This window comes from Meleagris gallopavo, chromosome 29 (genome assembly GCF_000146605.3).
Source record: "Meleagris gallopavo isolate NT-WF06-2002-E0010 breed Aviagen turkey brand Nicholas breeding stock chromosome 29, Turkey_5.1, whole genome shotgun sequence".
NCBI classification, from domain to species: Eukaryota; Metazoa; Chordata; class Aves; order Galliformes; family Phasianidae; genus Meleagris; species Meleagris gallopavo.
In genome coordinates this window covers 853,382-878,134 of record NC_015039.2, presented here as the reverse complement: position 1 = coordinate 878,134, position 24,753 = coordinate 853,382, and the positions used below count along the sequence as shown (strand labels likewise).

The window sequence follows — 24,753 nt, the reverse complement described above, 5'->3', positions numbered from 1 at the left end:
TAGACCCACGTCTGGACTAAAGAACTCACTCACACAGCACAATCCAAAGCTCAGCTTCTGCTCTCCATCCACAGACTCTCCACGTGCAGAGCCAATGAAGCAGCCCAGCTCCCCTCCTGCAAGGTGAAATGAAGACACTGCTATTTTTACACTCTAACAACAACAGCAGTGGAAAAAAAATCTAGACAGAGCCATTCTACATCTTGGAAGAGTGAGAATGGATGAATGTGACCTTCCCCAGAGGCAGCGTTGTCGAGGACACACTTACCTGATCCAAGAAGCAATGCTTCACAAATAGGACACTTCTCCACCTGTCCCAAAAAATAAATCCCTGAAAGCATAAAATTCATCTTTCAGTTAAGGTCCTTGGTTAAAACTAGCTGTCCCATCTACTTATCCAGAGGCATCGTCTACATAGGAAGTAACAGACGCTGCACTGCAAACAGCCACCAAAAAGGCTTTCATATAAATGATAATTTTATTGTAAATAAAACGATACATTGGCCTGGCTTTGCACTGCAAGCCCCCGGTCGGTAAATATAGACTACTGGTTCAAGGTCTTCTGCACAATCCAGGTTACAGCAACTTCTGCCTGCTCTGCACAATTGATGTCAGGCAGGCATTGATGGGCAACAGAGTCCTTTTCCACATTTCAAAACCACCTCCTAGGCCTCTCCTAACTGGGGAATTCAGAGCTGCTGGTCAATTTGCTCCTGAATAAGGTTGGGGTTGAAAGACCTGAAGCCCAAATATCATTAACCCACAGAACATTAACTGAATGCTCCCAGCTCCACAGGCAGCTGCAGGTGACAGGACAGCAGATATTCAAATCTTTCCACCCAGCAGTATTAACCTAAGCACCAATCATGGGGATCTGATTCAGTCCTTTCCCTGTAGAGCTTTAAATATCCGAGCTTTGCTTATCAGGAAGGTGTGTACAGCAGGGATACACACTTGCCCAGCTTTCAGAGATTATCTTTGCTCTCTTGGCACTTGGAAATACCCACTCACCTGAGTGGGCACCAACTTCCCTCTGGGTCAATTTGTTTTGCTAATTAATGGCAAAGGGAATTCTTTGGAGTATCTCCAAGTCCTGTGGAATACTACTCCAAAAACGTGAAAAAATGCAAATTGCTGCAATGTGCAGCAATTAGAATAGGCAAATATTAGATTTTTACTGGAGAAGAAGCCAGTAACCTGGAATGCACAGAATCGTCACGCCAAGACCAAAATGCCAACAGTTTGCTTCCTGACAAGCTCACAGTTTGCCAAATCCTCTGTTCCCAAAGCTCCTCTCTGATGGGAACCTCCAACATTTTCCTGCTCAAAGTTTCAGCTGTTTCAGGATAACAGGACATAACTGCTTATCAAATACATTTTGTAAAAAGCGAATGTTCTCCTCTTCTGCAGCAGCTTCCATCAAGAACCCCAGTCCGAAATACTCGCTCTATCTCCCTCCCAGGAAGGAACAGCTGAAAACACAAAATGACATTTGGAATGGACACAACATTTTACTGTTAGCCTGGCCACCCTCCTCTGAACAAGTTTATTCCCATTTTTTCCCAATTCTGCCAGGATCAAGAGGCCAGATGTAATTCAATTCGGGGGTATCATTACTTTTCTGCCCGCTTGAATTTTTTTTTTTTGCTGTCAGGGCTGCATAAAGAACTGCAGGATAGATGCCAGCCTCAAGCTTATTCGCTGCAGCAGTGAACTTAGGAATCCAGATCTCCCCTTCCCATAATCAAGATGGCTGTGAGGAAACAAAGAAGGCATTTTGGCTTGGCTCTACTCGTTATAAACCATCAGCAAATTCTCTGCAAAACCAGCTGCTTTTTTTTCCTTTTTAAATTCATAAAGGCGTCAAATTTATTTCCCATCCTCCCCCCCCTACCCCGTAACAGTCGAGTCGATATATATAAAAATCACCAAATATGATCTTTTACGATATAAATAAAAAAAAAAAAAGTATGAGGCATCACCGTTTACATGATGTAAAAAGAGCTAAAAAAGAGCGATATAAACTACATTCATAAAAGTGCATCTCCAAACACACAAGTAATGCTTTGGCTTGTTCCTGTGCCGAACGGGTGGCATTGGGTCAGGGACTGGAATACAAGAAGTCCAAGCTGGCACCCCATGTTCTCTGTCGCTGTACAATTGCTATTTACTTTCATTAATACAGACTGGGATAATACAAGTGTATACACAGAGTAGGCACATTTCAGCAGAGGTGGTGGGAAGGACCAGAAGCTCTGGCAGGGAAAGGACTGAGCCCATCAGTCCGTGATGCTCTTTGCTTTGCTCTGGAACAGCCTTCCATGATGCGTATGAGGTAAAAGCCACAACAGATCCTGAGGATTTCGTTGCTTTGAAATATTAAAAGTGACACCATTTCCTCATGCCCTATTCTCCCAAAACACAACGCGTGGGACAGCAAGGAAAGACCATGGAAGGGGGTCTCCGTTTGGTGAGGACAAGCCAAGGGAAGAGAGAAACCTACGTGGAAAGGATCGACATTGCTCCTGTACACCTGCAGGTTCAAGTGGGATAATTGAAGATTCCAATCTTTGGTATATTCGTAGTTCAAGGCTTGAGGAGTGCTACTGGGCCCCATGGGACTGCTGACCACTCCACTTCTGTCAAGGCTGCAGGAAGGACTTAACATCCCTCTGCAGCCATTTACACTGCAGCAAAGCGGTGCCAAATGCTCCCCAGCACAGAACAGCAGCGTCATGCCCTCACTTCCCTCTGGTGCACTCAATAGTGAAGTGCAGGCCACACGTCTGGACAATTTGGAGTCAAGTTCCAGGCTCTAAGGAGATCAACAGAAGTGCTCTCACTAAATAAATTACAGAACAAGGGCTTTCATAAGAATAAAATCCCCCTAAGTGCCTGCAACTGAAACAGTGCATCCTTGTAGTCGTGCAGGGGAGTCTGAAAGTGAAACCAACATTAGCTTGCTTCCACCCATTACATATTGCTCTGAGTTTGGCACAGAAAAAAACACTTCAGATTGTTAAATCCTTTCCGGGCTCTTTTTTTTTCTTCTTTTTTCCCCTCTTCTAATTCAATATTCTATTATTCGTGGTGTGTTCAAGGAGCCTAAGCTCACGTTAAAACTTGCTTTATCCTGTCAAGAGCTTAACATGAATTCCTGTTAATTTTACTGCATCATGAAGCAACTTCCAAGGTTTTTTGGGGGAAGAGAAGAGCACGTGGACCCTTTGGAAAATGGTTTCCAATACAAGAGTAGAACACCTTTAGTGTTGCTCTTGAAGCAATACTTTAGCTAGTAATTTGCTTGCTTAGTTTCATTTCATGCAGGACACTTTTAATTAACTCAGGAACCCCCAGCACTTAAAAGCTGCTGCTCTCCTGTGTGAAATAAGGACCACTGGTGTCCCAGCGCAGGATTTGAGGGCAGTAAGCCATCAGGAATTCTGTTATCAGAGATGTGCTACCCATCAAAAGCAGAATGGCTTGGATGTATCTGTATGGGTACGCCTGCATGGGGATCTCTGTAACTCTCCTCTTGGTCAGATAGTTTCAGACATCTGCTAGCATTACAAGTGTTCTGTTTGTTTCACTGACTTAATTTGTACAGAAGCTTATTTAAATAGGCTCAAAACATTTTATGGGAACCTTAAAATGAACACCTGCATGCATATAAAACACAGTGCACACTGTGAGGGGATGAGCTTGACTCTGACTTAATGTGCACAAGTAAAATTGCTGTCCAGCAAATTCTCCACGTGAAAAAAAAAAGGCAATCCATTTTCTTAATTTTCCACTAGGCTGGGCCACCAAAGGAACACCTAAGCTTTTCCTGAAGTAAATTCCCAGGCACCAGGTAAACTTTCTTTGGTTTAAGGGATAGTAAAAAAGTTACCAGCCAAAACGATAGGTCCAACAAAAAGCTGTTCTGTGCAACTCCCTTCCACAGGGCTTTCTTCAGACCCAGCAGCCTCAGGGGGATGAACCAGGAGCACAAACTAACCAACACTGCTTTAATGCTAGGACAGATCAAGCCTTGGAAATCAAGCTCAGGATTTTCCAACGTCAGTGGAAGAGCCCTTTTCTCAGGCTCCAGTGATTGCATTCTGCTGAAACATTTCTGATTATCCTGACATTTAGCTAGAAAGACCTCCCTCACCCCCACCCCAAAATCCATGGTTTCATTATAAAATAACACTATTCACATACTTTTGAATCAATATTTTCTGAACACCTTCAGATGCTGAATACTTAAGAAGAAAAATATATAATATAGCGAGCGCATGCTCAATGACACATGGCTTTTTGCTGGATTCATGTACTACAGATATCTCTAAAGCCCTAGAAGTCTGGAAAACAGTGACCCACACGAGTAACCACTTGTAGAAAGCTGATCTTGAAAGCTGTAGCACGTTTCTGTTATGGAGAGTGTAGCTCTTCCAGTTCCCACACCGGTTCAGATTTCTTCTAGGTTCAACAGTGAGACACTTCTTACATTCCCACTTTTGGGCCCGCAGAAAACACGCAGCCAGCTACAATTTCACATCAAGGTAACTAGGGCAAAACGCAGCTCTGTTTGGACAGCTGTCGGTAGAATAAACATTAGTCCAGCAAACAAAGGTATCAGGCACAAGGGCAGACCCTAGGTTCCTTGGTATAACTTCCCCAAAGGACTAGGACAGCTGAGTTGGCATTTTGAAGATGCAGCACCACAATGGGCAGTTGCAACTAGACCAGATGGAGCACTGAGAGCCCAGCAGGAGCTGCTAGCAAGGGAGGTAATTCAGTACTGGAGCTGTGCAAACTGATGTCTGAGCAGCTCTTCAGCAGAGGGTCTGTGCCTGGCTTCCACAAAGATTCGCTTTAGGAAGTCCCGGCAATGTTCTGATATGTGGGAAGGGAGCTGGGGGTTGGTTGGCTGGGTGGCAATTTTGAAAATGGCTGCCATGGCTTCGTACTCTGCCCAGGGTGGTTTCTCTGTCAGCATTTCCACAACAGTACAACCGAGGCTCCTGGAAAAGCAGATGGGGAAAAAAGAAGTGAGAACCGACTCATACAGTAAAGCACAGTGTTCAGAGAGGACTTCCAAGCAGCCAACATCAAGGTACAGCTCTGAAATAAAATGGCTTTGTGCTCAGCGAATGCCATGTGTGCATAGATTCTGAGCCAGATCTGCCAACTTCGCTGCCTTTACTACTGTCAGGCTAGCAATAAAGTGCTGAGACAGGGAGGCTGGTTTCCACTGTGGTTCTCACTGCACTGAGAAAACTGTGAAATGCCATCTGTCCAGCTCTCCTTTGCTCAAATTCTACTCTCAGTAAGCAGTTGTGCTAACAGTAAGGGTGCACACGAGAGGCCCCTAAAGGTGCTGCTGGACCACAGTGGTATTTCAGGAGCTGCTCATGCTGCTGCCTCAAAAGCACTTGCTGGGTTGCAAGGTAGAAAATGTACTTTTGAACTAAATAAAGTCCATCTTTATGAACGAATCAGAGCTGGTTGACCCCACAGAGCCTTTTCAGCAAAATCCCTTTCCATTGCATTGTCTCAGAACATCCAGGTGAGAAAGCTGTCATCTCCACAAGAAATCAAGCATCCTAGACAGGCAAAAATTAACTGCTCTAAACTAAAAAGGCAGCAAGTTAAAAATGTCAGCAGAGCAGATGCATCATCAAAACTCTTAGTGCAGGTAGTGGGGCTCTGCAGGGTAACTCAAGGTAAAAATGTGATTGGTGGCTGGGCCACCTTTCTGCAGAACGTGTGACACCAATGCTTTCACAAGAAAGATGGGTTTCTGTAATACGACAGTGATTGTATTTTGCTCAAAAAGGATTAATTGCTTCCTCAAGGCCACAGATTAAGCAAAGGCAGATAGTGAACTTGAACATCCACTTCTGTGTTCTGCTCACATTGCTCCATTAAATAAGCAGAATTGCTGCTTCTGCCTTTAAACTAAACCCTCTTTTCAAGTGAAATACAAAGAAAAGACATTTTCAGAGGCAGACTTGCATCACTTGCCAAGACAAGAGAGGAAAGGAATTAAATCCAATGAATATGCAAGAAATGACTTCTTGACAACATTTAAAATCCAACGTGAAATTTTTACACTGATTTCCAGCCATTTAAGACTTACTAGAGGAGAGTACAGAAAATGCAAACCATGTGTGCTGAAGTGCTGGGGGTTTGCACAAGAGCAGGCAGGGATATATTATTGTTTAGACTGATTTATACCGTTTAAGCAGATCCGGTTTCTTTAAGATATTCAGCAAACAGCAGGAATGTTTTTCATGTCAAGTCACTCCAGCAATAACAAATAGCTCACATATTCTGCTGTTTAGGAAAAAGAAAATTGGAGAGGGGCCTGCAGCAGTGGCGGGAAGCCAGGTGGCTGGATTTGTTACGTCTTTGAGCCTCTTTGGCCATACGCTTCCACCCTGGGACTAAAATTGCGCTGGAAAATTCTGACCCTACCCTCCCCCCTCCCCCAAATAATGATTGGGATTGTAGGAACTGGAACCCAGCCAACGGCAGCATCTCTTTGATGGGAATGGACTGTCAGCACCAAAAGGAAATCCACAACTCCATCAATTCAGGGAGAAGGGCACGTGTTCCATTCTCTCCCAAAGAATCCCAACTGGGAGACTCTGAAGCACTTAACTCTTTGCACACAAGTTAACTTTCAGCTATGCTTCCATTCACTGACTGTATGGGAAACGGGATAGGCCTTGCTTTACTGTGGAGACACAAACATACTTTATGCTGCTGTCGTTTAGCTTGGTTTTATAATCTTACCTTCCTGAGGCCTCCAAAACTAACATTTTGACACAGGACCATTTTGCTTTTTCCTTTCGGTAGAGGATATTTCTTGGCTATGCCAATAATAGCAGGGCTACAGTTTCCATTCATGCATACTTTAGATCACCTCTGATCTGGCCTGTATCTTGTGTGTTATTCCAGGTTTGGCCATCTTTCCTTTCAGGCTTTGTCAACATACTCAAATTCTGTTCCTTTCATTTCCAGTGTTATAAGCATACCTCTCATTTTACAGCAAAATGAATGGACTCTCCCCAAACAATCTTCAGTCTCTTATCAACATAAGGGACATAAGAAGGGTGGAAACCTCACGCCAGAAAGTCAGAGAATTAGCTATCAGCTTGACGGAGGAATGAATGGAAATTTTTACCTAACCATTAAATGAGCAGTTGTGTATCGACATGGCAAAGCACAGTCTGCAGTGGGTCTAGCCTTAAGTTCAAGCCAACTGCTTCGGTTCACCTTAAGCTGCTCTCACTTTGATCCAGACAAAATCTGAAGTTGGATATACGGTTAACAGAGTGCAAGCGTCCGGAAAAACTTGTAAACTGATCCATAGGCAGAAAGTTAAACCCTCACCATACGTCTGCTTTTCTTCCATAGCCCTCTCCGCTGATCACCTCTGGGCTCATCCAATATGGCGTGCCAGTGACAGAGCGGATGCCTGTTCCAGACATACAGATTGTCTGCAGCCGTTTGCTGGCCCCAAAGTCCCCAAGCTTCACATTCCCAGCAGAGTCACGGAGAATATTGGCTCCTGGACAAGAAGGAAAAAAGAAAAAGAATAGAGACAGCTGTTTTCATGCAATCCAGCTGTTGGATCTGCAGCCTACAGAGTTGATATCTAACCCAGAAATACCCAGGCTCATGCTAAGGCTTTCTCCCTGTCAAGCCCCAGGTGACCTGCTAAACATCATTTCTTTATTTCAGGCTGTAGACAAGCCAACTGTTAATGGCTGCAAATGGGAAAAACTTCAGGGGGAAAACATAAGGAAGCGAAGGGGGAGGGGAAATGAGAACTGAGTCAGCACTGACATTGTTACACTGCCTGTAAACAGTTCAGACAAACTATACAGGGCCCCTAGGCCAATGGCTGAGATAGTACATAGTTGTGTAGAAAAGGATTTTATTTGGACACTGCTCTGCTGAATATACCCAGCTGACCAGAAAGCAATGGTTAACAGATGTATCTAATTAAACCACTTTGAACTCCCACAATAAACAAGTCAATCTCCACTTTACTTGGTCAGAGGTCCTGAACATGAAACACAGAGGAAAAAAAAGCAAACTAAGAGGATACCTTATGTGTGGATACAAGCTAAGGCTTAGAGACGTACACACAACAAACCTTCCTTCAAAGCTGCGACAGGATCAAGAACTCTTTTTTGCCATTATCTGGTATATGCCTATGTGAGCTCCTCTGCTCTCCTTAAAATTTGTGTTCTGAGATGGCTTTACCACTTCACTTTCCTACTGGGAGAGCTGAATTCAGAATAACAACACTTTCCATCCTGCACCCTGGAGACAAGTTAACAGCTTGCTTTAGAAGATAGGTGTAGAGTAGTGAATAATCCATTGGTTGAAAATCATTTGGTATAGAACACCATGTGAGCAGTATACAAGGTGTTATTCATGAATCAGCAGCTCATTTCCCTTTGCCAGCCCTAGAGGGAAGGCAATGAAGATTTATAGGCAGGAACAAGAAGATATTTTTCTTGCAGCAAGCAATGCTCCTGTCCCCTCAGAGCACAGAAAAAAAACTGTGTGGTGCGTGCCACATCTGTTGACATTAACTCTTAAGGAGACTGCCTGGCTCCATCAGGTTATACTGGGAAGAGGAAGACTAAAGTCTAATCACACAAGCTCTACAAGGAAGGTTACAGAGGTCTCAGAGCAGGAAGGACAAGTCACAAGAGCCTGAGGTAAGCAAGACTGACAAGAGAAGGCATAGGGCTCTTGCAGCAATTGTATGTTTACCAGCTGAGAAACAGTACTTTGGTCAGAAAGGAAATTAGAAGAGAATCCACAAGGAAACAAACGTGTTATGAGGGCAGTGAAAGTTAAGAGGCAACTTAACCTCATTTTGCTGAGGAGTCAGAGAAAGATGAGGATTTGCAGCTGAGCAGTCCTAAGAATGAAATAAGGGCTTGCAGTCTTCCTTACTATAAACACCAAGTGCCACGCTCTCAGGCTCTGTACAGGAAATAACCCAACTTCCCTCACCCAGCTCACAATACCCCCTTCCCTAAGGCCTGGTCAGGATACAAGACAAATGGATACTGATACAAAGTAATGTTCAGAAGCCCCAACGAGGATAACGAATCCTTAAGATTTGGTCTCTTTTTGTGAGTTCCTTTAGCACGTGGTGCATCCATAAATCACCAGCTGCTCTCACCCTTTATGTCCCTGTGCACAATCATGTTGCTGTGAAGGTATGAGACTCCCTCGAGAATCTGGCGAGTGTATTTCCGGGTTACATTTTCTGTGAGAGCACCATATGCCTTCAGCTGGTCCTTCACTGACCCCTGTGCCAAAACCAAACAGAACAGACTGGTAAAGAAAAGACATGCCACAAATCTTGCAGTCTCCATTCAATTCCCAGAGCTGAGACCATGTTATACACCCAACCAGCACATGAATGAATTCTGGCCTCTTCTAAAGACTTTTTTTGTGAGGCTCTCAGAACTTCTTACTCCGTGAAACCCCTTTTGAGAAAAGCAAGGACATTACAGCAAAAATATCTTGAGGAGTGTGTGTGCTTTCTGCATCCTTTAGCTGTGTTGGTACAAATGTCTGTGGATACAAGCAATAAATTAGTTCAGCAGACAGATCCAGGTCGAAGGTTTCCCTTTTGCAGGGTCAGTTTTATGCTAGTTTGCTGCAGTGCATGATTTTGCTAATTCAGTTAGCCCAATTTACAAGTTGGCCCAAGTTCTTTCAATTACTTTGGCAGAACAAATTTACACTGAAGTGATAGAACTGGCTTTAGTGATTAACAAAGAGAGTGTATTTCAAGTACAAGACACACTGGATCACACAGTTTAAGCAAAACTTTAGTCCTGACCAACAAAACCACTCATCTCCCTTTGTGTCAGCTCTCACCCCTGGCATGTACTCCATGAAGATGGTCAAGGTCTTCTCTGCTCGATCCCGCAGGCATCCATAATACTGAACAATACGTTCGTGCTGGAGGTTCTTCAGCAGCTGAATTTCACACTCCAGGGCACTCACTTCCTACGGACGGTGGAGGAGAAAATAAGGTTCCAGCCCCAGGAAATATTTCATCCTAATAAATCCATCCACCTCACTGGCAGGATGAGACCACTACCACAGTGATGCAGTCTGTTCCATGACATTGGCTCACCTACCTTATGGGAAAGGCAAACAATACGATGCTTCATGTTAACCTTTGCTGTATAATAAGCTGCTAATAGTGGTGCAGAAATAGAACAGAGGCAGTATCATATTTGAATTTACTACCAGGAAAAAACCTTTCTTTGTTGTCTTGAATCTGTCAGCTGTTTACTGAATGGCTTTAGGCAAGGTGACAGAAAGCATTCTTCAGGGACAACACAGAAATAACCTCAGTCCTCAGCACTAAGCTGATGGCAGCGAGCTCCAATTTCAGTTACAAAAAAGGTCTAAATAGATCATTACAGAATGGACAGGAATCTTTCTGTATGAACCTGAACCCATGAGATACTTAGAATACGGGTGCTAAGAGCTCCTAACTTCTTTTCTCACCTAGTCCTGCACTGATTCGTGCTGATGATTCTGTTTGGATCAACCTTAGAAACTGCTTCCCCTCTTATTTACTTCAAAGAATCTGCAGGCATGCACATGAAACTAATTCTCTGCTCTATTCTTGCCACAGACAACAGGGTATTATAGTGCAAAGGCAAAAAGGCTATCCAACAATTTCAGACTGAATCAGAGATGTTTGTTGCCCAGGAAAAGTATCAGGTTCTTGCTGAATCCAGGGAATGAGCAGGCTGTACATCAAAGGTGCTGGAGAAGGAGGATTTATGGAAAAAGGAATGATAGTTTTCCCCAAATTAGTCCCACTTAACTCTCTCCAGCCCTGTGTCACTAAAAGCTGCCAGAATTGCTTCTCTCACCTCAGGAAAGAATACAGCTCTTCAAGAGCAAGGACCTGGCTGCAAGTAGCTTAATGGGACCAACTGAACCCATTTAAAGTTTGGAGTTTCAGTGCCTTCAAAATATATTCCAGCCTGTTCTCCCTTGGCTCAGATTTACTGACAGATTTACAGCAGAGACATGTATAACCTGCAATGCATCAACTCAGGCCTTCTCTTGGCACCAATATTCCACATGAAACCAGAATAATTAAATCTTCATGGATTAGTTACTTCGACTCAAAGTGGATTTGTTTAACACAGGGAAACAGGGTATGTTGTTCAAGCACTACAGAAGAACCTAACAGCCAACTCATTTGTATTCACTGTGCAGAAGTTGTTTGCTAGTGTATAATTTCAAGGTGCCCTTTCCCATCTCCACTCTTTCTACTGCATTGTCATATTATGTTCCTATTAGTTTCCAGTTCAGTTTATTTTGAGGATAAGGAGAACTCAGTAGTGGAAACAGGCAGCTCATAATTAGTAAAACTGAAACAGGGCCTACCATATACAAGCCCAGGAAATGGGTTTTCTGAGCACATGCACCTTTTTAATAAATTATTATCATTTAAAAAAGAAAAATCCTACTTTTTCTGCATTTACTTTCAATCACATCCATGTCTAACTAGGAACATTGGGCAGTCTAGTATTCCTCAAGTAACCTGGCATCAAACCAGAAAGCTGAGAACAGAGAGCCAAAAGCGAAGCCAGAAAATGGATTTTAGCTGCAAGCTGAAGTTAATAATACGGAAAAGTAATTTTTAAATGACTCCTATTTCTCTCCACACGACTTGAAACACAAGCACAAACTAAATAATGATGCCAGCTTTCGAGGACAGACAGATACAGGCATATTACAAAGTCTGCACAGCAAAGTTTAGCAGCTGCAAAGAGAATTACCTTGCTCGTTTCAGGACTCTCTGGATCAAACTGGACCTGCTTGGCTGCAAGCTCTCTGCCCGTGTCCACATCATAGCACAGATACACACGACCAAAGGCACCCTGGCCCAGCAATTTTCCTCGTCGCCAATTTATCGGAGCGCTCGGAGCTGAAAAAGAGTAAAAGTACCAATTCTTCTTTTTGGCTGTGCTATTTGAAGATAGTGGTGAGCTTTTCAAAGATCAATTCCCACTGTAGAGCGCTTGAAACGCGTACTTGCGGATGAAGAAGTGGACATAAAAGGGACTCTCCCAGGATCAGAGTGGCAGAACTCCAAACTCAGATCCCCAGGCCCCCGTGTCCCATTAAAAAGGTGAAACATTTTATAGAAATACACTACACACAATTTTATGTTATTCGGTAAATGGGCATGAATAGGAAATTTCATTCCACCAGCAGGGTGGATTCCACAACATCACAATCTTAAGAGATGGAGCAGCAATTAAACACGACCTTCTGACACCTGATCTGTAGTTACTACATGCATTAGATGAGAAGAACTGGATCAGCCTCGTCCCATCAATTCCATCCAGCTAAGAATGCTGTTAAGCTGCTGAGACAACTTGAAGGACATCATTTACGAGTACTTGCCCAATTATTGCTTAGTCTGAGGTTCCTTCTCCTGCATGTAGGATTTTATTGCAAGGCTATCTCTAGAGCAGAAAAATTAGAAGTCATAATTCTCTACAAAATCTGGTATGGTAGGAACCATGATGTAAGGACAGTGCCCGAACATTCATCACCTGCTGAACAATTAAGACCAAACAATACACAAGAGAACCACCTAAAGCAGCCACCTCCAGCACCCCCAGCAGGAGGCTGTCAGCAGGGAATTACGAGCTCTCATTGCTCTGCTTGCTGCCCAGCTTATTGCCCAGGTGGCAGTCTCCTGACACAGAAAGTCTTGAGCCCAGTTTTCCAGACTGCCCTTGATAACAAAGCATATTATTCAAAGACCACTGCTTTAACTAACACTGAAAATGACACTACCAGACACATGCAGTGCAATGCATCCAATTATTTTGTATATAACAAGAAATTGTAAGAACAAAAACAGGAACCAACCATCTGGACGGTGAGAAAACGCAGAAGAGCTCAGAGATTAGCTCTGCCATGTCTAATTTAATCAGATTTACTGCCAGTCAGTGTTTTAGTATGTTGCTTACTCTGCTGGCTTAATGTCTTTATTTTGATCTTTAAATTACTGTACGGAATGCTGAAGTTCATTAGCAATGACTTATGCCCTATTTCTTTCTTTTATTATTTTTTTTAATAACTTAAAGGTCCCCAGATAGCAACTCAGGCATGTTATTAACATAAAAGCAAATCTTTTTACCAAAGAGCAAGTGAAATAAATATAGTCCTTAACTAGTAAAGTAACTGCAATATGCAAGCTTGACTATAAATGTTAATGTATTCAGAAAATAAGTTTGTCTGGCAGTTTTAAAAATCCTGTATGCCATCTAGATCAATCAGTTTGCACCTTTTTATCTCTTAGTTGAATTTCCAGCGTTTTCTAGAGGAAAGGCCAGTTCCCAGTGCAAGACTACATACTCTTACTTGACAATTATTTCAAGCACAATAAACTCCCAACATCTTTCTTACACATTCATATTCCTGTGAGCTGTAATATGATTTGTTAAATCTTACAAGCAAAGAAGGAAGTAGCAGAAAACAGCTTGGTTGTGCAGATCTAGACAAGCTTTAATAGCAGTACTTAGGGTTAGGATTATCACCAGCTTCTAAATGAACTCAACTGAGGGAAAAAAAAAAGACCTCTCAAAGGTGAGTCAGACTGGTCTTAAAACAGAGCCACACGACTACGTGGTTTGGAATGGCTTCTTGAAAATCCAGCTATGATCAAATTGGATCTGGAGTTAATCTCTAACAGACTTTCTTGTCTGTAGCCCCAGGAGCCTTCCTCCAGCATCAAGGTGATCACTTACATTTAGTGGGAATGTTCCTCTCCTGCACAGCAAGGGCATTTTCACTGTCAGCACTCCGCAGGCGCCCCCGGGAGTCCAGGTACTGCAATGCCAGGCCCAGGTTTTCCCCATTGGTGCTTAAGGAACGACTTGAAGGTACCAAAGTGAAAAGATTCCCTTGGTGACGCCGTATCCGGGGAAATGTCCGCCGACCTGGAGAAAAACAGTAACATCTCTCAATGACATCCTTACAACTGGATGGCAATGGCCAGAAGGTAAGCAACGAGGAGAAATGATAAGAAAAAAAAAGTTTTGTTCTTTTCCCATGAAGTAGAATCTACTGCTGATCAGACAACACACATAAATCGAATGGACCTGATGTTCAGCACTGCTTTGGACCACTCCCCCAAAGCAGAAGGGAGATATTTTATAATGAACAGTGCAGTACTGCTTCCAAGCAGCCTTATCAGACCTAAACAGAACTTGCCTTCCACAGCAAAAATCTGGTCTACAAGCTACCATACAAACACTAAGGCTTGCTAACAACCACACACACAGAATGGCTTTCCAGACAAGATGCCCAGACTTGCAAATAAAAAACGCAGACTAAGATTGTGAGAACTTGTGCCTCTTATAGAACCTGGAGAAATTAATTTCCATAAAACCAACTAGCAGAGATGTGACTCTCGGCACTGGTATCTTCATTTTAAAGACTCAGAAGCACATGTGCATTGTGAACTAGGAAGCATAATGAATCCTTGAGGTAGGAATACACTGAAGCACTGCTCAACCCTACCACTCGCTGATCAGCCTGGGTGCCTGCAGTAAGCACAAAGTAAACAAAGAAATGCTTCCCTCTGAAAATGTGGCATCGTGCATGGTTGCAATAACTCCAGCACTACCTGCAAGGACCAGGGCACTCCAAGGCTCTTCAGCGAGGTGTTGTGCTTGTCCTTGGAGGTTGCCATTGCTCCAGTTTCTTTTTCAAAACTGGAACAGGAGATCTGAAAACAACTCACCATCGTTGTAGTCCTTGTGCTGCATGGAGACGTTGTAGCGCCGCGGGTAGGTCCCACCTTTCCCAGCTTTGTCATAGATCTGATTCTCACGGTCTGAAAGTAGATGCAAAAAGAGAAGTGAGGCTCTTTCAAAAAGAACACGTTTTCTAAGGACAGAATTTTCCTGTGGCAGCAGAATTTTTAGTAAGACGTAAGAAACAAATAACCTCAGAGTTTTTCAATCAACATATCCCCCATTCCATTTTTATCATTGCAGCAAACTTGGAGGCCAGCCAGCAAACAGCAGAACATGTCTGGATCAAGTACTCTTCATACTGGACACTGACATACCTGAGAACTCCTGTCTATTATCAGGAAAGCTTTGTGCCCTTGACATCCGTGACTTCCGAAACGAGGGACTATTAAGGAAAGAAGGCAAGAGTAAGTTTTGCTATCGACTGGAGAGAAACCTACAAGGACTTTAAAACACAAGCTAATACATTTGCACATCGGCAGCGGTGATTCTCACATCAGAGTCCTTGCAATAATTTCGTGTTAAAACAAAATCAGGCTGAGCCCCAGACTATTTCCCAATGTGGGAAGTCATCCTTTCTGTTCAATTTGTGCCACTTCACCAGTGGTTCTCTGGCCTGTGGTTTGAGACCCAGTGCTTTTTCCTGCAGCCATGCGAAATGGAGGTTAAATCCAAAGCTAAGAGGAAGAGCAAAGCAGAATAGTGGCTGCAGCACACTGCTCATGGGGCAGTAGAGAATGAGGACTGTTGTCTTAAGAGATTTATATGATGGTTAAGAGTTCCTGTCATGCAAACTTCTGTTCACTTTTCTCTCTACCAGCAGCAGATGAACCTAACCACAAATGTTGCTTATAATACTGATCCCTCATGCTCCTCCTTGATTAGCAGGACTCCTCAAGGCAAGCCTAATTACGGCTGCTTGTTTGGCAGCAGGCCTTTAGCATCTCTTAAGAGATGACACAAACATAGTCTGTGCCAGAGCCATGTTCTCTGCATCTTTTGTAAACTAGTGCAAATGGAGTGAGCCTCATACAGCTTTTAGGCTCCCACACGAGATTCCTTTCCTACTACACAGAGGAAAACAGCAGCTTCCCCAAATGATACCCACCCCAACGAGGAACAATCAGGAATTTTTCTTTCCTTCACACACTGTAACTGCTTCTTTGTGACTCAATAAACTACGTGGAGGATGTGGATGGATACAAAACCAAACCTCAAGCATTCAACATAAAGGCATACACTACCTACAGGAATCAGCTTGGGGAAATCGTAAAAACTTGCAGAAGTCCTAAATTACATGTGCTAGAAAGCCACAGCTACTATTCAAGCACATGGGACCTATGGCTGTTCACCAACAGCTTCAGTTGTGAGCACCCTTCCTTCCCTCACAGAATCAAAGACTGCAGGAGGGGAAATTCAATTCTGTGGATTTTAGATTCCCCAAACTGAGAAAGTGACTCGTCTTTGAAAAAGAACACTTCTCCTAGGGGAGTCCATACATAAACATAAATAGGTCATTTCAGTTCATGAATTACAGGTTATTTCAATCATTAATTTTATATGTGGAGCATTTAAAAATTCATATCCTTTCACATGCACACTTCAAATATTCAAACGCAGCACTATTCCTAATACCTGCATGAGATGGGCAGCAGCAACAGCAAAGGAAAGGAAGAGAAAGATCTAAACCATCAGACTATCAGCAGCAGCAAAGAGACTCCCCATTTATCTTTGGAATTAATACAGTATCTTGCAGAACACTGGAATTTAATGTAATGATATATTTGTGTAACCTTAGAATAGGATGTTGTTTTTTTTTTTAAATTGAACAAGTAGAGCCTTGTCTGAATGATTTAAATACCTCGAAGCCAGATGTTCTCTGACTCTAGGCTCCCCACAGACGGCACACTTCAGAACTCTGTATTTATAACACAGAGCTACTCAAGCACCAGTTTGTTGGGGTATGTTTTTGCCAGAAAATAAACCCACCTTAAAATGCAGTCAGTTCTTTTTAAGAAATATTTTGGGCTGTAGGTAGGAAATAATTTCCTAGATCTCTCCAAGAAAATTTGAGATCGAAAACAAACTTTTGCATAAGTATAACTGGCATATTGACTTTAAGCCCATGAGTTCCTACCAGCCCATACATTTGTACCTGTCTGCTGACCTGTCCAAGGACTGACAGCTTCCTGACACCGAGTTCTCAGCACTGCTTAAAGGGTCAAGCATCTGCAACACAAAAAAAAATCACATGGCAACATCAGTCTGATGCCTAAAAGAGGCTGTGCATGATGATTAGAGTCTACTACTGCTCGCCTGGAGGATGTCCAATCGAAGAGGGAAACTATTTAGAATGCACATTTTTCCTCTGTCTTCCACATAAACTGTTAAGCACGTATCAAATTTGAGCCATTGCTTTGCTGTAGGTGATAAAGGACTCTGCTGTGAAAATGAAAGTAAATCAACTAGTGTGCTGGGTTCCATCCCAAGTGACTTCAGGAACAGAAGGCCTCAGCTGGTGCTACTGCATTGCTGTCTCCACCTGCAAGCTGCCCTTTGGCCTTACTTCCTACTTTTCTGAATGGAAACTGCAGTTTCAAATGCAAGAGGGTCAACACGAGCCTGATAATAGGAAACTTGAGCACACATGTGTAATACCACCAAAACTGCAGGGTTCATTCAGAGGTGGGGAGACAATGACCAAAATGCTGCTGGCAGCTCAACAAAGGCATTGAACGCACACATCTAAAACAAGTTTGATGTATGGTAAATCACAGAATGGCTTGGCTTGGAAGGGACATTAAAAACCACCTAGTTCCAACCTCCTGCAGCGAGCTGGCTGCCACCACCAGAGCCCCATCCAATCAACATCTCTAGGGATGGGACATCCACAACTTTTCTGGAGCAACCTGTTCCAGTGCCTCATCACGCACTGGGTAAAAAATTCTTCCTAATATCTAACTTAAATCTTCCCTCTTTGGGTTTAAAACCATTGCCTTTTACGGAATCGCTATCTCCCTGTGTAAAAAGTCATTCTCCCTCCTGTTTATAAGCTCCCTTTAAGTGCTGGAATGCTGCAGTGAGGTCTCTTGGAGTGTCTCTTCCTCAGGCAGAACACCTTGCACTTGGCTTTGTTGAACTTCATTTGGCTCATGTGGGCTAACTGCTCAAGTCTGTCCATGTCCCTCTGGATGGCACCTCTTCCTTCTACTACATCAACTGCACTACTCAGCTTAGTGTCACCAGCAAACTTTCCATCAGAAGAGGGGTGGCCAGCAGGGACAGGGAGGTGATTGTCCCCTCTACTCTGCTCTTGTGAGGCCCCATCTGCAGTACTGCATCCAGATCTGGAGCCCCAATACAAGAAAGACAGGGAGCTGTTGGAGAGGGTCCAGAGGAGCCACAGAGATGATCAGGGGGCTGCAGCACCTCCACTACAAAGACAGGCTGAGGGAGCTGGGCTTGTTCAGCCTGGAGAAGAGAAGCTGCGGGGTGACCTCATTGCAGCCTTCAGTACCTAAAGGGAGCCTACAGACAGGGGAATCAACTCTTGGAAAGGGGAGATAACAGCAGGACAAGGGGAAATGGTTTGAAGTTGAGGGGGGGAAGATGGTTTGAAGTTGAGGTTGGATGTCAGGGGGAAGTTCTTTGCTACGAGAGTGGTGAGGTGCTGGAACAGCTGTGGATGCCCCATCCATCCCTGGAGGTGTTCAAGGCCAGGTTGGATGGGGCCCTGGGCAGCCTGGGCTGGTATGAAATGTGGAGGTTGGTGGCCCTGCCTGTGGCAGGGGGTTGGAGATTCATGATCCTTGAGGTCCCTTCCAACCCTGGCCATTCTGTGATGCTGTGAAACTTGCTGAGGCTGCACTCTCTCACGTCACTGATAAATGAACAAGCAAACAACAGCAGCTGCTAACACAACTACAGCTACTGAATGTTCTAGCAGTGAAAAAGAGAGACCAGAGAGCAGCAGCAAACTCTTCAACAGCTGGATTTACTTTTCTTTAGCCTGATGTTCATACTCACACACTGCTCGTTGGTTTCGGGGATGAATTCGCCTTCACTGTTTATGCTGGTGTAGGAACCCTGCCGAGCAATGCGCTGCTGCCTCTCAGGAACGTACCCAGGAGGTGGTGAACTCCGGCCTGTGTTCTGGGAACCTGAGCCAGAAAGAAGGACATGTCTGACTTTGATGATTACTGAAATGAGATGACGCCTGCATGTACACAAAATCCAAATATTCATCTCTGATGCCAGGCCTCTATGAGGAGCACGTTACAGCAACTATGATTACAGCAACTCTGGAGTGAGCATAGTAGTCTGGATAGAAGTGGAACCAGGAGGTGTGTCATGGTTTCATGATTTTTGGTTATCAGTATTCCACATCATAACATCATGTAATGCACTGGGGTTTGACTGCTGATGCTCAAGTTCCGGGTGCCTGTCTGGAGGAGAAGAAGAGCTACATTTCCCCAGGGGGCTTTGCAGTCAGCGAGGAGATATAACTCCCAGCAAGGTCACCTGATGTTCTCTTCTTTGCCTGCGCTTCTTCGCTTGTGCTCCTCCGTCTGCGCTTCTCTGCCTGCGCCTCTTCATCGGCTCAACTGTACTGTGTGGATTAGATGGCCTGGCACATCAGAATCACGGAAATATAAGGCCCTGGTGGACACTGGTGCACAGTGCACTCTAATGCCCTCGAGTCACCAAGGGACAAAATCAATTTATATCCATGGGGTGACTGGAGGTTCCCAAGAGCTGACTACGTTGGAGGCCGAAATCAGCCTCACTGGTAAAGACTGGCAAAAGCACCCTATTGTGACTGGCCCAGGGGCTCCATGTATACTTGGTATTGATTACCTCAGAAGGGGATATTTTAAGGATCCCAAAGGGTATCGATGGGCCTTTGGAATAGCTGCTGTAGACACAGAAGGTGTTAAGCAGTTGTCTATTTTGCCTGGCCTGTCAGAAGATCCATCTGCCGTGGGGTTGCTACGAGTGAAAGAGCAACAAGTACCGACTGCTACAAAAACGGTGCACAGATGGCAGTACCGCACCAACAGGGATTCCTTGCTCCCCATTCAGAAACTGCACTGGAACAGGGAGGTGCTCCTGAGCACTTACAGTATATTGATGACATCATTGTGTGGGGCAACACAGCAAAGGAAATTTTTGAGAAAGGAGAGCAAATAATCCAGATCCTTCTGCGTGCTGGTTTCGCTATTAAGCGAAGCAAAGTGAAAGGACCTGCCCAGGAAATTCAGTTCCTAGGTATAAAGTGGCAAGATGGCCGTCGTCACATCCCAACAGATGCGATCGACAAAATCAGTGCCATGTCTCCACCCACTAATAAGAAAGAGACATAATCGTTCCTGGGCGTAGTGGGTTTTTGGAGAATGCCCTCCGAATTGAGAGAGACTCCCTGCAATCTAAACTCAACAGTCTTCAATCTCAACAAGACACCCTCCAATCTGAGCTAGATACTCTCATAATCGAACGAGACAGGCTCCAAGCTGAACTGGAGGATGAGAGCATTGGAACTGACCAACCTGATCAACTACAAGAAGCACCACAATTGATGTCAGTTGCCCCTGTAAGAGGACGGAAAATGAAACCGATCTCGACTCAGTTAGAAGGGAAGAAAGAGGAGGAAAGAGGTCCAGAGGAGTGGCTCCAAGATCCACAAGAAGCACCCCTGAGTCCAGGGGAGGGGCCCTCAGTAAGACCACGGTCACCAACACCTATGAGGGCAACAAGAAGTCCTGAAAGAGTAAGAGGTGAGCAAGATATCGTTACCATTGTTGATCGATCTCTGAAAATGAATGAAATTCGAAGTCTGAGAAAAGACTTCTCACGTCACCCAAATGAGCCTATTGCCACTTGGTTACTTCGATGTTGGGACAGTGGGGCCAACAGTGTGTGGCTGGATAGTAGAGAAGCTCACCAACTGGGTAGCATTGCTAGGGACTCAGCCATTGACAGAGGTATTAGTACATGCCAGAACCAGAGACCGGGGTCCAATTCCCCGATGGGGAGCGGTGGCAGCGGGGTCTTTGCCCGGCCCAGAGGTGTGGGGCCTGTGGCCGTGTGGGGGAAAGATCATGCACAGCTCCTAGCCAAACGTGGCTGGCTCGCAGTGCACAGGATGGATGAGGCACCACCCATCCATCATGTCCGACTGGATGCTCCTCGGGCTGATCGCCGTGCTGGTCGTGCTGCTGCTGCTCACCATCTTTGCCTTCGTTGTCTACTCAGGGCTCTTCACAGAGGTGGTGGTGAGCGCTGGCTTGCCGCCCGTTGGCAGCATCACACTGGCCTACAAGTTTCAGGTGGGCCCTACGGAGAGTCGGGGCAGCTCTTCACTGATGGCTGCAGCAACTCCTCGAAGCTTTGCTCCATTGGTGTTTACTACAACCCACACACGGTGTCTCCTGAGAAATGCCGCTGTTTTCAATTATTTCGGGGTCCCCTATTTTCCTTTTCCGGGGGCATGGATCCGCGGATCCCTCCGCCCTTCTAGTCACGGAACCGGACCCAACCAGCCCGTAAACCATTGACAAGGTGTGATGTAAAAAGCAAAATACTGAATGAGCACTTGTGCTACCATTTAAGACACTACAAGAAAACTGCTGGTGAAGCTCCTAACAGAGCAGTTACTTTCTCTTTAACCTCTTCTGTTCAACCCTCCAGGCATAAATTCAGTACCTCAGGGAAGGTAGAGGACTTCAGAAACTCCTGGCTTTCTAACAGGGGCATGAACCTCACTGCACTGCTCATATGCACCAAACAAATAACTTGTCAGAGCAACAAACCCTCTCCCTTGGCTGTAACTTCATCATCTACTTTGAATGTCAGAACTCTCTCTCCTCGTTATCATCAACTGAGCTAATCATACTGATACTGTAAATTCAAATATCCCATGGGAGGACTGTCAGCTTTGTAAACAACCCTAAAATTGGTTTTATTCTGTGAAATTGAAATAGTACGACTAACTTGGGTGAGAACACACGGAGATCAACTCAATTTCCCTTGATCAGATGAGATAGCTAGATGGACACTTTGTGTGTTGAGGGGCCAAAAGATGAGAAAAACATTTTACTCATCTGTTTTGATACTGCCTAAGGAGATTCTGCTGTGAGAAGAAATGTAACACCTGGGGCTTGTTTTTCCCTTGTGGATCTCAAAGAAGATGACACTAGAAACAGGAAGGAATATAAAATCCTCTTCTGCAGCAACGTATCCACCTGCAGCTCCCACCAAGTTCAAACGTGAGCTCCAAGAAACTCTTTGGGTCCAGCCAACCTACCCAAGGTCACCCATGAAGTCAGAGGCAGAGTTTGAAGATCAGCTCTCAAGCTGTGCTCTTTACAACACTGTCTTTAATTAAGTGTGTGTACTCAGGTGCTGTGAAAGATGGGTAAGGATCAGCAAATACTCTCCCAAGAAAAATATTTTCAACAGAAATTATTATAATAAAGAGTGAAGGCAAACACTGGCAGTAGCAAACTGAAAACCTTGCACACACCTTTCAGAGGGAAGAATGAAAGGAAAAAAACACACCAGCATGGCTTTGGGTGCATGAAGTGGTTTGCATGCAAAAAGACAACCTACGGCTTGGAGCTGCCACCTGATTTTCTGAGTAGCTCTGCAGGCTCACGTGACAGCACAAACCAACTGGGGGGGAGATAAACAAGAGAGTGTGCTGTGTGGCTGCACTGAGGCATGGGAGCATACTTTCACTCCTTCCGACCCAATGCCACGGCTGAAGGAAGCCCACGTCCTGCTGGCAGCAGCCCAGCTGCTGTTGTGAAAGGCCCCCATTGCTGGGCAGGAAAAGGAAGTCGGCACTAAATCAATGTATATCAAAGGAAGCGAGTGGAAAAAACACAAGTGCTGCCAGAATGCTTAGCAACTATTTTTCTCTCTCTTTTCTTTTTTTGATAATAAAACTTATCTTTACTTCCCCCAGTTGGTGACAGCAGGCTCGAGGCCCGTCCACTTGAGAAGACAGGAACTACACAGATACATATTCTGCATGCAAACAGTTTCTGCTGAACGCTGCTTTCAGCTTTCATTTCATGATGTGTTATGAATAGAGAATTATCTCTGTTTGAAACACTAGAAAACAGGAGTACATTCTTTCCCCAAAATTAAAGATAGGAAAAGAGGAGGAAGAAGGAACTAACTTAAGGCTGAGCTACTGCCAAATTACCACGAGACCTCCAACAGAACTGGAACCCTTCTGGATCTCTTAATAAGGTAGCAGCCTGAAACCATGACATGTTCAGAAAATAAAACCAATGCCTTCTTCATTGATGACAGGCTAATCAGAAAGTGCCCATTAGCTGGCATAAGAGGAGAGAGCAATAGGGATACAGAAGAGGCCCCTTATTACTACACCATTTACCCATGACAGACACTCAGTATGGTCTGTTAGCTTTGGCATCACTATTTGGATACCTCAGCATGCCAACAAAAGAACAAGATTTTTTAAAATGAAAAGCTTTTGGCACTGAATCTGTCTGAAAAAAGTAACATGGTGTTCAGACAAGCATGGATACCACTGCTTGCCTTATAGGAGCAAGGAATGTTGCTCTTTTTATGCATATTAGCATCAGACTATAATGGATGGGAAAACCCTTTCTGTACCAGTTTCAGACATATTTCTAATGATTTCAGCACTTCTCTATTTGGTTTGCTACTTCATAAGAATAAACTGTGTAAAAGGGGATCAGCAGACTCTAGACAAGATGCAAGCAGACTTGCTAGACAAGTCTAGTAGAGAACTACTGGTTTAGTTCTTAAGCTCTTCTCTACTGAGCTTCCACTCACGCATGCTTTGGTCACAGCAGCATGGAACCAACTTGAGTTTAGAGCCACCAGCATGGAGAGAGACTGTTGGCTTCAATTTAATTGCACTTGTTATTTGCCAGTACAATTGCTTCACAAACATCAATCCAAAACCCAGTTAAGATCATATCTGAAGGTTACAGTTAATCAAACTGAAGTACTCCTCCTCCATAGAGGGAGCTGGTGTAGAACTTGGAAACAAAACAGCTCTGACATTCCCAGCTCCTAGTACGGCCCTCGTGATTTGCAGCACCTGTCATCTGCAGCACTGGGTCTGACAGGCCCTAAAATAGCTGTTCTAACAAATGCAACCACGCTCTGCTTCTGCTTTCAGCAAATTTCAGCTCTTCTCACTTCCAAGGCAAAAGTCATTTCCACACACTACCACCTCAGGCTCTAGCCTTCAGATCCCTTCTATTGCTCACCACCTTCTTGCTCTTTCACACCTTACTGAGGTCTCACACCATGATTCTGAACCATGAAGTTGCAGAAGCTTCAGGCATTTTAGTTTTTCCTAAAAAACCATCACAGCTTTGAGCATCTTTCAACCACAGATTTGAACAGTACTTCATAGTTATACAGTGAGACACCACAGAGAAATCAGGCAGCTCAGCCAAATCTACCACAGGTAGAAACCATGGAAATAAAAATGCATGCCTGTGGCTGCTCCAAGCCAATGCACTATGTGGTGCCTCCTGTGTTTTGTAAGGTGTACACAGGAAAGTTCTTCCTGTAAAATCATGCACACAGTCAAGAGAACTGACAACACCTGTCAACTTACAGGGTGAGATTTACATCACAGGAGTCTTACATGGACCTTCCCACTGAATGTGAACTCACTAAGCTAATAAACACAAAGGAAATGAGACAGAATTACATACTACTGACTCCCTTCATTCTCTTCTGTGCAACTGTCTCAGTCACCTGTCCTATTTGCCCTGTGTGCTGCTGATGTGCTAATTACAAGTGGAAGGTAAGGGAAGTCAGCAGTGGATAGACAAGCAGTGGCAATTCCTGTGCTCCCAGTAAAATACTTCATTCCAGGAACGAGTATAGGTTCCAAAAA

General features: G+C 44.3%; 1 protein-coding gene across 1 annotated transcript; it reads right to left on the bottom strand.

Annotated features, from left to right (window-relative positions):
* Window positions 1-1,053: 1,053 nt before the first annotated feature.
* Window positions 1,054-19,100, bottom strand: MAP3K3 (mitogen-activated protein kinase kinase kinase 3). Its single transcript, XM_010724484.3, has 10 exons — window positions 18,867-19,100; window positions 16,996-17,069; window positions 15,158-15,225; window positions 14,828-14,920; window positions 13,830-14,021; window positions 11,844-11,992; window positions 9,910-10,041; window positions 9,203-9,332; window positions 7,387-7,564; window positions 1,054-5,009 (listed from the first exon to the last, which is right to left on the bottom strand). Exons 1-10 carry the CDS (start codon window positions 19,083-19,085, stop codon window positions 4,781-4,783), a joined length of 1,464 nt encoding a protein of 487 aa, XP_010722786.1. The 5' UTR covers window positions 19,086-19,100; the 3' UTR covers window positions 1,054-4,780.
* Between the last annotated feature and the right edge of the window lie 5,653 nt (window positions 19,101-24,753).

What these genes read in the sequence shown, in the direction of transcription:
- MAP3K3 (XM_010724484.3), bottom strand. Translation starts at nt 19,085, where the DNA reads ATGAATATTTGGATTTTGTGTACATGCAGGCGTCATCTCATTTCAGTA. An exon ending in TGTGCACAGGGACATAAAGG is followed by an intron (nt 7,565 to 9,202) that starts GTGAGAGCAGCT and finishes CTTCTTGTCCAG; the next exon opens with GAGCCAATATTCTCCGTGAC. An exon ending in GGAAGAAAAGCAGACGTATG is followed by an intron (nt 5,010 to 7,386) that starts GTGAGGGTTTAA and finishes CTGCTTTTCCAG; the next exon opens with GAGCCTCGGTTGTACTGTTG.